We start from the raw sequence: 16889 nt of genomic DNA, 5'->3' as shown, positions 1-16889 counted from the left end.
AAAGAAAAAGAAAGAAAATCAATTGTTTGTTTGCTGTATAGCATAAGCTCCATCCGGAAGAATTTGCTTCTTGGAAGATTTTACTTCTACAAATCAAAGAGGTTAAGCAAGGGCAGAAAGAACAATACGGCAAAAGGAAAACACTATGAATTCAGAAGTGAAGGAGTTAACATGTTTTGTTTTAGTCAGTATCATGCCAATGCCAGAATTACAAGGGAAGGACTAAAAAGGGCCAATTTTTTTTTATTATTATTATTCTTTAAAAAAATCAGGCCTATCTGTCATAGCGTTGTCCGGGCTGGAAGAACCGGCAGGAACCTCAAATTCCTGACCAAACCCTCCTGCACACAATACCTCCTGAATGGAAGGAACCCCGGCCCGGCAGAGATAGCCCGCTGTCAGGAACCAGCCCTGACGCTGCTGGACAGGCAGGGCTGGCCTTGCAGGATGTCAGAGCAGCAAACTGCTGCTCGAGATACTGCATTTTCACACACTCTCAGCCTGGATGTTTTGCTCTTCAGGTAATTAAACAAGGAAACGGGGCCGATGTGTTCGAGGCTGACCCCTGCGCTGCGGCTCCACGCTTCTGCATAGCAACTTCCGCAAGAACTGCCTGGAGCATCAACAGACTCGCCGGCTCTCCCGCTCCCTGTACCAGGCTCTGAAACAAATCCTCCTGGAAATACGTGCTGCTGCCCATTCTTTTTTTCTATTTAAGAAGGGCTAAATTACTTGCTCTGTTCCACATGCCTTGCTGCTTCCGCGTAAAAAAAAAAAAAAAAAAAAAAAAAAAAAAAAAAAAAAAAAAAAAAAAAAAAAAAAAAAAAAAAAAAAAAAAAAAAAAAAAAAAGCTTACTCTTTGGTACCTGTGAAATATTAAGTAACTGGGGGAGGGGAGGAACGGACAGAAGGGAAGAAGAGATGCCACGAGGGATTCCTAAATTAAAGCTTACATTAAGGTCATTATCTAAAATGAAATAGCTTCTGAAAAGTCTTTCTGATTCGTCCAGCCAACTGCCAGAAATTCATTTATTTTAAAAAATATGATGATTTAATCACGACTGGAGCGTCTTTGTCTTACAAAATGATAACACAGAAGTATGCATTACAAAAATAGTCCAGTGTTTCCTCTCTTTTTTCCCTAAAAGCTATGAAAAGGGGAAAGACAGGTGTTACCACCTATATTCTGTAAAAACCCCACACAGTTTGCTCTGTGACTGACCTACTTTCTACGCTCTTTAAATTTAAAGAAAATGATCTAAAAAAAAGGTAGCATATTCTTACTTCTGCAAATCCACAGAATAGAATATTGGCTGAAAGAGAGAGACCAAAAGAAAGAGGAGTACAAAAGCCTGCCTGCTTGTCTGTGTTCAACACAAAGAGCATTAAATGAAAACAACTGGCACGCTGCCAAATTCCTATACAGGCAAAGAGATTCAAATAAATTGATTTCACGCATCACACTGACCTGGGATCAGTGAGCAGTGGTACAATACACTCACAGCGCCATGTGGGGCAAAGCCCATTAATGTTATCAGAGCCACAGCTATTACCGAGAGGAAAAAGGAAAAACCAAACTCCGCAAACTCAGAAAATCACTTTGAAAACGGAGCTCCAGCTTTAGCTAGTGTTTTGTTTCAGTTTATTAATAAATACATCATACTGAGAGAGCTGATAATCTCCAAGGTTTTAAAGACTGCATTTTCAAATTAAAACAACTAAATGTCATGTACATGCTCCTCTTATATTCTCCTTTTAACAGAGTTATTCTCAAACTCTGTTGCTCTCTGTAAATTTCCTCTCTTCCCCATCCGCCAATGTTTTATATAGATTATAGGTTATTTTCTTTGTACTTCAAAAGCTGGATTCCTGCCCAGTATATTCTTATTGGCTCAGAAAGTAAGCTAAAGAAAATGGTCACCACCCTCAACTGTTCCAAATCATCCTGACCTGCAGAGAAAAATGCATTTTTTGCAAGCCAGCCATAAATAAGACCCTGGTTCTCTTTGCAAAATCCCACAAGCACACTCTCTCATCACAACATGCTCTCTCGCAAAACAGAGTGTATTTAGAATTTCACTTTCTTACGACGTGCGAAGTAGCCCGTGTGTGCCATGAAGTCTCTTCTTGTCATCCAATCTTTGTTTTTCATTAAGATCTCTCACACTCCAATCAAGAACAACGCCAGCAAGCCACAGGTGCGCACCACATGAGCAGATGAAAATCTGATTGTGAGCTGTGTAATGACAATCCTGTGTCTGTAATACTCTCGTCCCTAAGAACCCTTTTACATCTGTTATATATTAGAGGGGGGGGGGAGTTGTAAACTGCAGTCTTTAAGATATATAAGCAAGTAAGCAATTGGTATGAAGATAAAGAAAGAAAATTGAGAAAAATAAAGGACACTGCAGTAGCAAAACAAGGGTGAGGATGTATGAAAGGGATCACACAAGCAAAGGTAGTCTAAAATTACAGGAGACCATTGCTTTTAAGGAGCTACAGACTCAACCACCTTTTATGTGGCTTTTTATTCTGTTTTGGTTTCAAATAGTAAGTCAAATCTTTTGGGGCACAGCATAATCCATATTAATTTGAAATGACTTTAGGTATTTCTATGGGAAAATTTCAGCTCTGACCTATCTCTGTTTTTAATGAAACTTACAGCTTTCATCATGTCATTCAAAAAGGTACTGTCTTCCAGCATCAGCAAGAATGAAATCTGTCCAGGGAAGTGAGCTGAAAGTTGGTCTACACACAAAGGGCAAAGCAATCTGGGGCAACATCACAGAGGCTTTTCACTCRCTTCCAGAAGATACCACAGGAGAATGCTGGCCACCTCATTCACATTACTCACCCAAATTTCAGCATGGAGCTTATGGGTCATTTAAGATTACTGACTAACCTTTTTAGCCACGTGACAAACATGGCCATTCAGATTTAGGTCTTCAAATAAATCTAATAATTGCTAACCACCACAAGCCACCTTCCCTTTTATAAATAGTTATAAAGTATTTTTAGATTATCTTCATTGTCAATGTGAAAACTATACTCCTATTGTGACCTCTGTAAGTTGGCCTATAGAAAGGATGAGCTATTTTTTTGTATAAAACTACACTAATAGGACTTGCACAGGTAAGAGGCTCATTTAGCATACAGTAACATTGAAATGGTAAGGATGCACCTACGCCCACATGGCACATGCAGCCTGACCTGCCCAATGGGTATCATGTTGTTCCCTCTCATTTATGAACATTTCACTAGTGCAATACAATCATCTGGGCTTTATTAGGATGAAGTGAATTTTAGTCGTACTCTTTCCCTCTTTCTAACTGAAATAAACAGTCTTAGAAAACATACATTTCTCTGAAGTTGTAGCACATTTCCATTATCTTACATGTTCTCTGCTAGCAATAAACCACAGTAAGTTCACCATTACTAGCCTATCACTGCATGCTTCTGGTATGAAACACTTTATTTTATTATTTATTTTTCAAATACTCTATTTCAAAAAAAAAGAAGAAGAAGAAGAAGAAGAAGGAAAGAAAAAACCACCAACAGCCACTTACATGTGATACCACTGCACTTTGAAAAAGAGAACGTAGACAGAAGAACAGAGGAAAACTAGTCAGAAAATACATACCGTTAAATTAGCAAAATAAAACTGGAAGAGGTAACTCTGCTAAGAACAGTCATTCCTTTCCAACATTGCCTTTGTACAGCAAGATCCCAGAGAAGCATTTGCTTGCTTTAATCTGAGCAAGGAACTAGATTTAGAATCCAAATTCATTTTAATAGGATTTATTTTTAAAAAAGTATGTTCACATGATGCACACAACTCTAGACCCGACCTTGGCAGCGACGTGCAGAGCCTCCCGCTGGCTCTCTGCACTGCGGTGAGCCTCATTTGGAAAGACTGCACTGACACAGCAGCGTGGCYGCTCAGAAAGTGGCGGCCTCAGAGCAAAGGGGTAAAATTAAGGTTTAGTTGCCTTCAAAACTAACTGGAGTATAGTCTATAGAGACTTCTTTTGTTCACTTTATTTTGATATCAGACTCTACAAAAATGACATCATAGGAGAAATGGTCCAATACCAGAAAAGAAAACATCAGAGTTTTGGAAAGTATTTAAATTAAGCTCAACATTTTTCTCACTATCTAGCCATACAATTTTAGGAGAAAAAGATACAGGTACTGTAAAGACAGGAATGATAGTTGCAAGTTAACTAGAAGTTCTATTTTGTCCCAGCAGATGTACTTTTCAAATATGGTAAAGACTTTTCCATACTTGACACAGAAATATCTACTCTGAGTATCATCACAATCCAATCTACCACAGATTCTCAATGCAGTGAGTTTACCAGAAGTTTCCTCTAAATTGCAAACACAACCATTTTGCACACCTAATTATAACTGTCCCTTAACCTGTTTGCAAATATTGAGCTGTGAAGTGGAGCAGTAAATTGAACTTTACTATTTTTACAGCCCTGCTAAACAATATTTATATGCCAAATAAAGAGCATCCATGTCATCAAAAATACAAAAGCATAGTTAAAAATTTCACACACAGATGTATTCATAGGCTAAGGAGGGTTTTAGAGGAGTCATGACTGAGGGGTTTTATTGTTATTCCTCTACCCACTTTCAGTGATATTTATATGAAGACAACACCTTGATTGATTCAAGGCGCTTTGGGAGCTAAAAGGAAAGATTTCTTTTTCAATTACAGTTTACAAGGCAAGGTACAGTCATTAAAAATAACTTCTAAAAAATATGTAAATCATAAAATCAAATATTGTTCTGTTCCTTACCTTGACAAAATTCAAAGTTCCCTTTTTTCCGGCAGTCACCTATCACTAAACTCAGTGCTCTCCAAGTGTTTCTTTTGACAGATATCATTCTCCACCAATCGCTCTGCTAATTTCCTCTTTCCTTTTCTGACTGGGACAGATATTATGTTCACCAGCCCAGAGATCAATCTTTTCTATTGACAACAACAAATGGGAAAAAAAAAAAGCACATATCACAGCCAGTTTGAAGTACCACACCCCTTCATTTGCATGACAATAGCAGTCTTTTAAATGAAAAAAGAAGACAGAAACGCTATCATTCTAAATCAATTACACACAATTTCTTAGTTAATATAAGGAAGTACTTTAAAACTATATTAATTCTTGGACAAAAGCCTGTTTCATACGGTGCCCATTTAAAGTAGTCGACATACAGAGGGCAATAAAGTAAAGGCAGCTTGTAGTCAGTCTACCACAAGAACACCTTATTACTAATTTTGCAAAAATCATTGGTTTTAAATATACTCATATAAAATAAAATATTATATACTTTACCTCGATCAACAGATGCTCTAGAGAATAATTTATTAAACAAACATACTTACTAAAAATAGAGACCTTTTAATTTACAGAGCCTTATATCACTTTGTGTTTTTAAGTCACAGAAAAGCAAATAAGTTAAATAAAGGGAGATCAAAAAGGTACTGATATATTTACAAATCATCATCCTGCTTTTGAAAAGGCAATTTCTCTCCTACTCCAAAGTCTATTCAAAAGGTTTATCAGGGTTACACAAATCCTTTAGAATTAGTATGAGGCTATACTATAGGGTTGTCAAGTTTTCCAAGACATTATTATGCTTTTCAGGAGTTCCTAATTACATCAAGGCAGAAAGTTGTTCAGAGCCAGGCACACGCAGTTATGTTCATGCTTCAATCCGCATCCACTGCTCAGGTATTTCAGGACACAAAGGTAAACATGCATAAGGATCTGGTCGCAGCTGCATGCATCTAACCCAGGATCCAGCCCAAGCCGTCTCCCGGACTAGGTCATATTGCAAAAAATGTGTCTATCACCTGAGGGTATTTTCACAAGATCACATTTGTATCTGTGCCAAACACTGTTCCCCGAAAAAGTACTCCTCCTCAAAWCCAAACAAACCTTACGTGTTAAGGTTACAGAACAAAGCAGTTTACCATTTCAAGGCCCTTCTGTAGCGTTTACGCTCTTGGACCTTTCTCTGCAGCCCTGACACAAGCCCAAGTTCTACAGATTACAAGGAAAATGAGGGGCATGCAAGGACTGCAGGATTGTACCAAGTGTTCCGCAATTGTTAAACTTTTAATATGACACAATCACCTTTGGCATCTGGAAAATAATCTCCAAAATACAGTTAGGATTCCACAATTTGGGTGCAATAATTACTTTCATAAAATTGTTTTTATTCTTGTTTATGCAACTCTGTAGTTGTCACTATATTCATATATATGCAATAAAAACTACATTTCAGTTGTGCCTTATCATGTATTATGCATGTTTTTCAAATGTTCAAACTTTTGCATAACACCATACATTTCCACAAATGCATACAATATTTCCTCAATTGTTGTTACTATTTGCTCTGATTTTTATGGCCAAAATCTCATGCCACTACCAATACTGAAACACTTTACTGACCAAGTGGCCCTACTAATTTTACTGAGATCATTTAAATATTAACTTTCTGCTGAGTGACGACAGCAAAATGTGGTTGAAATGTGGATTTACAGTGGAACATTAAATTAACATCATATTTTGGATTCAGAATTACATACAGCAGCCATCTGTAAAAACGTATTCATGTTTTGTTAACCTTTACTAATTTGGCCACTAGAAATAATTATGATCAAATATGTTAAATTATGTAACATACAACTATTTAATATTTGTGTCTTCTGAAAGGCATACTCCTTTTCATGGCTGGTAAAAGATTTTTACATCTCTTGCTGTACAAAAACAAGTTATCTGGAGCATCTTGTTTAAAAAAATAAAAAATATATACCCATCTGTTGTCCACTTTGCAATGAAGACATCACTTTAACTTGKTACTCTTCCTTTGTTTCAGCCTCAAGTTTGTTTTCTCTATATGCCACATTCTCCAAAGTGATAGATGCATTCTGCTATACCCATTCCATGCTAACCTATTTTTTAAATGCATTTCTGCCTCCTGATTTGTAAACTGTTGTTGTTGTTGTTAGAGTGTACATGCAAAATTGCCTGGAATCTGAACTTCACTGAAAGCAGAATGCCTCGAACAATTTGCAGTCTTACAAGAGTGTTACAGAAAAGGATCAACATGTTGTATTACCATGGAAATTTTGAAAAACATACTTTCCCAAACAAATATTACTTTTTCTCAATGGTATGAAGTAATGAAAACCACATGTGTAAATCTGCGATCCGTGCAGTAGTTCAAGCTGCAGCTAATAGAAAATACAGAAAGTGAACTCTGCCATATAAAGGATTCTTGTTACAGAAATATAATGTGAAAACCAGATGCAGACAGAAAACCTAATCACAGATGGGAATGTAATCACTGGCATACAGAATACTTTTTTGATCAATCTCAACCATATGAGAAATGTATTTATTTTCTAAGGAATGCAATAACTCGAGAGAGTCTTCTATTTGAATTCAGTTAACCTCATATTCACAGTGCTTTTATCTCATATATGGAGAGAAGGAGGATATAACCTGAGCCAAAAGTTTTAAGAAGAAGAGTCATTGGCCCTGGCAAATCATTCTTGTATCAGCTAATCTTCAAAGTATTAATAAGATGTAAAGACTACAAATATCAGAATCAGCCTCAAAAGAAATCAACCATTTACTGTACTTCTTAGTTACTGCCAGAAATTCCTTCATCACCTAAGCATTTCTCTAGTTAAATTTTTCCTTTAACTTAATATGTGGTTCTTCAGAAATACAACACTTGCACTGAAGTTCTGCAAATCAAAACTGGAGTCTTATACCAAAGACTCTCCCTACACCTTTATAAAAGTTGAAGAGTCATCAGTTTAACCTTCCTCTGGGCTTCCTTCTAACTACTAGAAATCATAATAAATGCCCTTTGCTCACACACTTCATAAAGGGCCACAGTACACTGCAGGCATCTATTTACATCAAGTGTCTAAAATGCAGACTGCATTCCCTCAAGCAACTACCAAGACCAAGGTAGGACCAAGATAACTCCTGCTGGTTTATTGCTGGTGACATTTCTGCTCGACTTTCGGCAATGCAAATACTACAGTAGCAGCAAACTTCTCACATAAAATATGGAAATTGCTATTCAAATCAGAAAACTGAGCTCAGGATTCAGGTCACTGATATGCTACTGGACCTATATTCTTCCAAAGAGTCAGCACCTTCAAGCAACCGCAGGCCTACAGTTCAGCAGCCAATTCACGTAACTGCTTAAATAAATTTTACATCTGGTGATTAAATTGGACTCTTCCATGAAAGCGCAAAGTTTATATAATCTGGAAAAAAAATGGAAAAAAAAAGAAAGAAAAGGCATTCAGAGATGACACAACCCAGGCTCGTAGGCACTAGCAGTGGTGGTTTATCCCCCGGCACTCCCTGACCACTCCACAGCCACTTGCTGCACCCTTCCCACAGAAGTACCCACCTGCCCAGGGACATCTCTATTCCTTACATAGCACTGGCTGAACTGTCACAGCTCACAACTGAGTTTATTTAAGCAATCCCAAGCTGGTACTCATTTATCTTACTACATCAGAACAAAAAACTGCAGCAGTTTAGTAGCTGTTACACCTATGGGGGGGAACAAAAGCCTTTGACAGGGATGGAGTGCGCAGACTCCCCTTCTCACTTATTCTTAAGTCCTATTAGCATCATCTCATTTTAGGTATTGCCAGTAAGAGGAAACAATCTCTAACATACCCTATCCAGCACTCTCAGCAATGGCTCATCACAGGTGTTCATCAGACTAATTCCACTCAAGTTCCTGTAAATGTCTTTCTTTAATTGAATGTCCATATGCTAGGTGAAACTTGAAGCAAACTACTTACTGCACAAATGACTTTTTCCTCCTGTGTTAACACCTACTAAACCAGGTGATGAAAACACTTTGATTCTATCATTGCAACAGAAGTTTGGATTTTTCAAACCATCTTGCCTGTTCTGGCACTTTATTTTTAATTTAATTTCTGGGACACTGCAGCATCTATAGGTAGCGCAGAAGTCAACACTTAAACCTAAATAATACGGATTGGATATACTTGACTTATTTCAAAACAAGCATACTTAAATTAATAACATACTTTGACCATTACATTTTGATTTTTTTCATATAGCATAATTGTCCTGTGTGCAGAGTGCTAAAAATGGAGTGAAATTTTCCAGCTGTAAAGCAGTTCCATGTGAAACTCTTGTTTCATGTCATGTGTGCATGTGTGTGTGTCTGTGTCTTTTTTTCTCTCATCTAATTTCATCTGTAAGAGACTGTCCCTAGAGGACAAGAGAAGAGAGAACCAATTATATCCAGAGGTTGGTTTCTCCAAAATGAAGGCATCTGTTCCATGCCAACGACTTCCACATGGAAGAAAAACAGAACTTTGAAGGCATCTGTGTTCATGGTTGACAGTCACAGATCTTAGGGTCTACTGTAATTGCCCAGCTGCAAACATGATTTGGTTGCTGCTATTGTCAGCTGATCTCCTCACAGAGAGAAGAAGAGAGCTTAAACCCTTAGAAAACAAACAGATAAAAATCAGATGTTCTCACAGTATAGTGACACCTTTTCCCTTTGGAAGGAGGTATTTTTCTTGATGCAATGGGTTTGATAGAAGTACATTTTATTTTTTTCAATAAACACCAGTTTATTTAATATTTATAAACATGCATTTTACAAAATATTCTGCTTTAAGATTCTACTCTTTAAACAACGTACAAGTTCAAGCACAATGTGCTCATTATTGTTAGTATTTCAGGCCGATATTTTGTAAGAGTGATTCAAAAACCAGTATGATTCACCAGCTGCATAATCCTGCAGCCCACCTTATTTAGGCAAATAGTCTCAGTAAAACCAAGAGAACACCTGAGCAGAAGCTGAGTTTTCACTAGAAATTCATACGGCAGACAAATAACTAGTATGGTATTTATTATTCAAATCACGTCACTTCCAGTGAGTAGACAGTGAAAGACACTTAAAGAAATATTACTGGTAGTTTAAACCTGGCTAACAGCATTAGGTGTAATGCTTGCAGCGAGATGCACAGCAATGCTGTGGGCCTTCACCGTTAAAAATCAAGGAAATGGTTAACAAGAAGCTCTGTGAAGTAGTAAGACCCTAACTGATTTTCAAAAGCACAGCACCGAATGCCATTTGGGATCTACGAATACTGATAGTGCAGTTGCAACAAAGACAATCAAAACCCCAGTGGCCTAAGTAGAAAATACATTTACATCCTCTATCCCCCACTCACCAGATAAAAGAGGATCATCGTTCTGAGAAATATTTCATGCACTCAGTGTATTTTTTTTAGTTTTCTTACCTAGGGCTTTTATCAACAACTTGAAAAAAAAAAACAAGACATCGTATGCTAGGAAAATACCTTTTCATTATTTTTTTAAAGTAGAATTCCTTGTTATTTAGCTGGATTCTTATCTGCAATACAAAATATACTCTGTAGTTGTGGTACTCAGCCTTTCCAGCCAATTAATCATGCTAGTGATGGTAAGGGCTCATAGGCAGTTTCTCTTGCCTGGCACATACCTTGAACTATTACGATTGCACAGAGCAGTGAAGCTGCGGGTACGTATTAGCCTGACACTTCCTGACCATTTCCAAATTGCCTCCAGGAAGGACAATAGTTGGGAGCGGGCCTCTGTCACAAGGACAATTAATGCAGCCACCTGCTTCCCGTGAACTCCTCAGGAGCACGCCCTGCCACCGGCAGTGTCACGAAGGTCCCCTCAGTCCTCTTCCCGGAGGAGGAGCTGTGGGAAAACAAAAACAACAGTGGCCAAGAATCTCTAAGAGCAGGGGACATTGAGGCCCGGCCTTAAAAAAATGTTTTCAAGATAATTAACACCAAAACCTCCCATGAGCTTCAGCAGATGAGGATGGGACCAATAAATCTCTTAAGCAGTATTAGAAGGTATGCATTATACATTGATTCACTCTTAAAACTACTGTAGCTTTATTTGCAGTAACTGTACTCTTTTTCAGAAAAAGTCTGGAGCATGCAGCTGGCTCAGAAATTGTTTTATAGCTCCTGGGATATAAAATTTAAGAATCCTGCCCCCCCAGACTCACTGGGAACCTCTGAGAATACCATTACTGAAGGAATAGACTTTTTCTCTCCTTTTATATATAATTCTTCATCAGGTAAGTCCATCATTTACAATTCAAAGAGAATGACTCACTTTCCATTAAGATCTGAGACAGCCTACTTATCCTTACATGGGGTACTGTCATTAGGGCCATATCTGGTCTAGTCTCAGAGCAGTTCCAGCAAAGTATTAAGATCACAGGAATAAGATGGGAGCACAGAAAGCCTGAAGGTCCAGACCCACAGACTACTGTTCAAACAAAAAAGCATTTTTTCAATAAGAATTGGGGGTGTGAACACTGTTGAAGACCTGGGCTCCAATACTTTCAGATCAACACTTACAAACTCTACTAGCCCATGCAGCTGCATTTATTTATCATGGTGCACATGAAATGCATGTAACATTCAGAAATTAAGCTACATTATTCGGTTCAGTACAATATTTTCCTTACTTTAATATACGTTGCAGCATGCTTTTCCAGTATTAAGTGGTTTGCCAGCTAACTTTAAAAATAATAAATAGTACAGTCATGAAACAACTTTACTTAATGGTTCCTAGTACTCAGTGACTTCACTCACTAAAACCCTTTCTATAACATTACCCTTAAATACTTTTAGCAATGCTATCATTAAAATAAAATATAAAAAAAATAATCCTGGCACTACCATCCATTGATAGCACACCCCCAGGTGCCATTATCCCCTAAATTTGTTGGCAGCTTTCTCTGGTTTCTGGCACCACTATGCTTTAATGACTTTGGCAACAAACCCCACCTGGATGTCACTGAAAGCACTCCTTTGGAGCACTCTTCCCAAATATGCCTTGCAGTAGTATCATTCTGTCTCCTTTGTTGCATCCTAATCATCTCATTTTCTGGCAATAGCTTCGCTCTCTCTTGTTGTCAGTGCTTGAGCTGGCCTATGGCAGCTCTCTTCTTGAGCTCATCTAACACAAGTGTGATTAAATGCTGGGATAATATTATCAAAGAGGATTTTAGGACAGTATCTTTGCAGCTCAAGTTGGGTGTTTGCTTGCCTCTCAGCTTTAAACTTCATTGTACTTCACCCAAGTAACACGGTATGATGTAACCAATGGGGAAGAAAAGCACAGGTACAAAATCCAAACTAATCTGATGCTTTGTAATGGAGACTGTAAAGCCCTGGGACCACCAAAAGCCACACAGTCATTTGCTCGATATGCCATCCAACTTGTCATGATGGCATGGAGAACCAGCAGCCATATACTGCTGTTATGGAAGTAAATGAAACAAAAGGCGGAAAAATGCATCCTGGCAAATAAACACTGGAAAAATATGGGGAAGTTTTAGGAGCTGGGTTGGGGTTTTCTGACTAAACTATCTGAAACATGGCATCGAATCACAACCTAAAGGGGCACCTGTGCGGTCATCATCAGTGAATTTAAAAATGTATTCAATAGGTCACCAAATAAAATGAATCGCACAAGAAAATGACTAGTGGTAATGACTACTACTTATGCAAATTACATATTAACAAGGCAGTCATATTTAAGCCTCCTAGAGCTACAAAAGTAACTACAGTCTTATATGATTAGCAATGGTCATGCAACCATCTCCCCAGATGCCCAATAAAATTACTGTTTTTTATTCACCACCTCAACATGGCTTTTCATAAACTATGTATTTTTTTATTATTGCATGCCACTGTTTGCAGATTAATTCCACTCCACTAGGTGGAGTCTTATGTCTTTCCAGACAGCAACCTAATTTCAGAAAGAATCTATTGTCCTCTATGAACTTAGCTGATACTTAACTTGGAGCAGCACACTCTACCTGCCTGGCCTAACGGAGGAAGCAGCAATGAATCAAATGTCTTCTTGAGACAACTGAAGAAATCATGAAATACCACATGAAGAGCAAGTGTCAGCACACTGCAATATGGGATCGTTCACTAATACTATTGGTGGAATACCATTGTATTGCTGTCCTTGTAGCTGTTTTTTAAAAACAGCAGAATTCTTCAGAGAACACAGAGCAAAAAAGGATGTATCACTTGAATTAGTCACCATATATGAATAACAACTATATATACAAAATAGCGTATTTCTGAACTTCTCTTAAATTCTTCATATGTGTTCATAATATTTTGAACGTCCAGGACACCCTTTCTCCCAGGCATCCCAAAATATGTTACACAAAATGAAAGCTAGCACAAAAGGATTTCTTTCTACTCACATTTCCATTCACAACCACTGAAGTTAAATATGGCAACTATTGAATGGCGAATAGCAAAACTGCACGCAGAATTTTTGGCAAAGAACAGAGAAAACAGAGCACTCTCGCTAAAGCGTTGAGAAAATTTAGATACTCTATACCAAGCCATAATTCTCTTTTAATATTAGACTCCCCAACAACCTCAGTGAAAAGTACCACAAAATCCTACGATCATAGCAAGAAGCACCTTGGTTTAAAAATTCTTTGGGAAGACAGCACTTCTAGTAACATACTACCGATAGAGCATTTGTTCAGTAATAYTGGTTAGGAGGAAGGTCCATGTAGGCACTTAGCACTAACACACAGCTCCTCAAAGGTCTCACATCTCCAAATCAGCCAAGGTAGTGCTTCTTTAGCTCCGTTTCTGCTACTGACAGATACTACAAGCTATTTAAGGCTACAGACATTTCGCCCTGATCAGCTACGCTTTTTGTAATATTTACTTCTCATACATATGGCTATAACTATGTATACGTCCCACAGAAGGTGAGGTTTAACAGGGTTAGCTTTGTTGGGGAAGAGAAGATTTGGAGGAAAGGAAACAACCTTCATGTTTAAAAAATTTGATTCTAGTAACTGTCACAGGATGTAAACACTCTTTTGGGGAGGGAGGCTTTTTGTTAAGTTTCAGGAACACACAGAGATTTGGATAAAATCTGTATAAATAATCATCCCTCTGTCATTCAGCACAAATTTATGCACATGTGTGCACACAATTACGTTTGGGAATACAAACTATAAAGAAGACATGTCACACACTACTAGACAACCTACCACCAAGTACTGATCTCACATAAAATCCACTCTATATTTAAAATTCATTTTACTGAATTTTAATTATTTTTGATTTGTAGATCACTTTGAGGAATATACCCCAAGGTCAAAAGCTTACAAATCTAATTGTAAAACCAAACAAAAGCATCACCGAGGCCCTTTACCCTGCCAAAGGAAAGAGTTCCCAACTACTAGATTATAAGTCAACAATCAAAACCCATTCTAATATTAAAACCAGTAAATTCTCGAAGTTGCAATAAATATAAAATAAAGAAGTAAACAAAAAGCTCTCATTTTACCCATCATATGTTTACCCATGTTACACACATAGGCCTCCAATGGATGTAACAGCGCACGAGCACTTCTTGATTAAGATACTTATTCAAAAAAGTAATAAACAAACCCTCTTTTCATTAGATCTTTTATTTTTTTAATTAAGAAGTAATAATGCTATTTTCTCTGGAGATGCCTCTGATAGAAAATTTATGTTCTACCAATGTAGTACTTTCCAGGTTCATAAAACTCACTTGGATTAGCAGCTCTACAGCAGCGAATATTTTTGTATATATGCATTCACACATAATGTAGTAATTTTATTTGACTATGGAAAAAGTTACTGCCCCATTAACTAATGCCAAATGCCCCATTAACTAAAATGCCCTTGATCAGCCTGAACTTAGATTTGCAGGTACAGTAAGAATGAAATAAGCCAAAGAATACTCTGTAATACTCTGAACATCCTTTACTTTGCTTAAGATCTTCAATAGTAAGTAAAGCTATAGCTATTACAATTATGAAGCAGTAACTCACTATCTTAAGAAATAATCATAGTTTTTAATAAAATTATTCTAAATATAAGGGTTAAATCTTTTTTACCAATGTACTGACATTCAGCCACCCAGTGCCATTTTTGTAGTCCAAATAGATAGGTCCTAATTGCATAATGCCATTTTATCTGCCTAAGATAAAAGTGCCGATAAACAAAAATGCACATTAGGCAGGAGATTTTTCAGAATAGTTTTTTTTTTTTTTTTTTTTTTTTTTTTTAATAACCCACTTGCATTAACAAAAGATTGCAATGGCTTCCAAATTATAGGGTGTTATTTTTAGTGGAAGTAGTTCAATATTCATATTGGAGCAGATGTAGCAGTTTAACAAAACAGCTCTTCAAATCCTGCACAAATTGAAAACAGGAAAACTGATTGCATTTTCTCTTATCACTTTCCTTTTCTGAATTGACACTTTTGGCCTTCTGAAAATTTACACATGGCTTTCATCTCACCAGCACCTGCTGATCAAACAGAAACCTAACATTTTCATGAAAATGGTAWAAAGGACTAGTTTTCTTTTTACCATCTTAAAGGGCATCAGCAGTCCACTTGATGGCAACAATTGTTGAGTAGATGGCACACTCAGAATATATTTTATATTTTCATTACACTTTCTTTTAAAAATGAGTTAAATCACTAGTGGTTCTGTCATACTAGCTCTTTGTCTGCTTTAAATTAATTTCAATCTCTATCTCTGCCTAACCCTGATGGGTTCCATTCTGCAGCCAGCTAGATTTTAAAGAATATCTAAAAGACTCTGAAATAATAAGACACACTGGATGTCCTGTAATCATTGGGTCTTATCTATAAAAGTATTTATACGTAATCATATCAATTAATATATGCAAACATGCATGTACATACAAATATTGCATAGAAACATTTCTTTTTACAATGCACATACCAAGGGAAAAATGTATGTATGTATCATTCTACTATATTCTGTCTGCATTGCATCCTCTGGGCTTTGTCCACAGAGGATGCTGAGGAGGGAGGAACCCAAAGCAGATCTATTTAAAAGTTGTTCTTTGTTTCCTGACGCAACGTACACACTGGGTGAAGGTCTCACAGGTGCTCTGCATCTTAAGGATCGAGGCCGTGGCAGAGATGCTGCTCCTGGCTAGCATGGCGAGCACGCAAGCAGCGCAGCCAGAAGTCCTGGGGCTCTTCTTGCAGAAGTTTAAGATATCAAGCCGTGTATATAAAATATGAAACATAAGTACCTTGTTATCCTGTCTGCTTCTGAGCCTGTAAACTCTGAAGTGCAGCAGCAGGTAACAAGGCCCATCTTCCCTCGTACATAATTCCAGGTGTAATTAAAGATACTCCTGAAACCTGCTATGTGTCAGCTTCTTAACTGATCGAGCCCTAACCCCTCCGAAGCACTCTGCTGCCATCCATTACCATTCTGCTTCAGTGATAAGGTAACCTGAAGGCAGAGATGACATACAGTAATATATGTGCCACTCCAGACAGTTAGGTTGTGAATTTCAGCGTTTCATCATGCTCAGCGAGGCAATCGCAGACCCGAAATGTCAATATGTTCAGTCAATGGAAGTAAAATAATGGGGCTCTATTGTCTTACCCTATCGATCCGCTGCTGTCAACAAGAATGCATGCCCCTCTGGCTTTAAACAAATTTTAATTAGGCTTTTAGTTACCGGATCGCATCTATATATCTATCTGAGCAAACACTTGACCAAGGCAAACAGCAATATAAATATTTCAAACTTTTAAATATATTCCTAAGGATAATTGTTTAACGYTGCTTTAAGAAATACTTGCTGGTGAGGCCGTTTGTCAAAGCAGCTTGCGGCCAACGAGCCCCTTTAACCCGGTGGGAAACGACCCCCCCCCCAGCACCGCCGTCCCCACGGCCGCCGCGGCGTGCGCGCCCGACAGCCCGCTCCCCGC

General features: G+C 37.8%; 1 protein-coding gene across 2 annotated transcripts in view; it reads right to left on the bottom strand.

The window, feature by feature from the left end:
• The window catches only part of RUNX1T1 (RUNX1 partner transcriptional co-repressor 1), a 114825-nt gene that overhangs the window by 90706 nt on the left and 7230 nt on the right, over positions 1 to 16889 (bottom strand). Inside the window, exon 2 of one of the 2 annotated variants that reach the window (XM_085307020.1) lies at positions 4809 to 4981. The exons of the other annotated variant lie outside the window; for it this stretch is intronic. Within the exon in view, the coding sequence (XP_085163146.1) occupies positions 4809 to 4896 (88 nt within the window). The 5' untranslated portion in view covers positions 4897 to 4981. The remainder of the gene's footprint in view (positions 1 to 4808; positions 4982 to 16889) is intronic. 2 annotated transcript variants of the gene reach the window in all.

The sequence above is a fragment of the Rhea americana genome, unplaced genomic scaffold, assembly GCF_003343005.1.
Source record: "Rhea americana isolate MKP2758 unplaced genomic scaffold, rheAme1 scaffold_0, whole genome shotgun sequence".
Taxonomy (NCBI): Eukaryota; Metazoa; Chordata; class Aves; order Rheiformes; family Rheidae; genus Rhea; species Rhea americana.
Note: the sequence above shows the minus strand (reverse complement) of the source record. Positions and strands in the feature narration are given on the sequence as shown.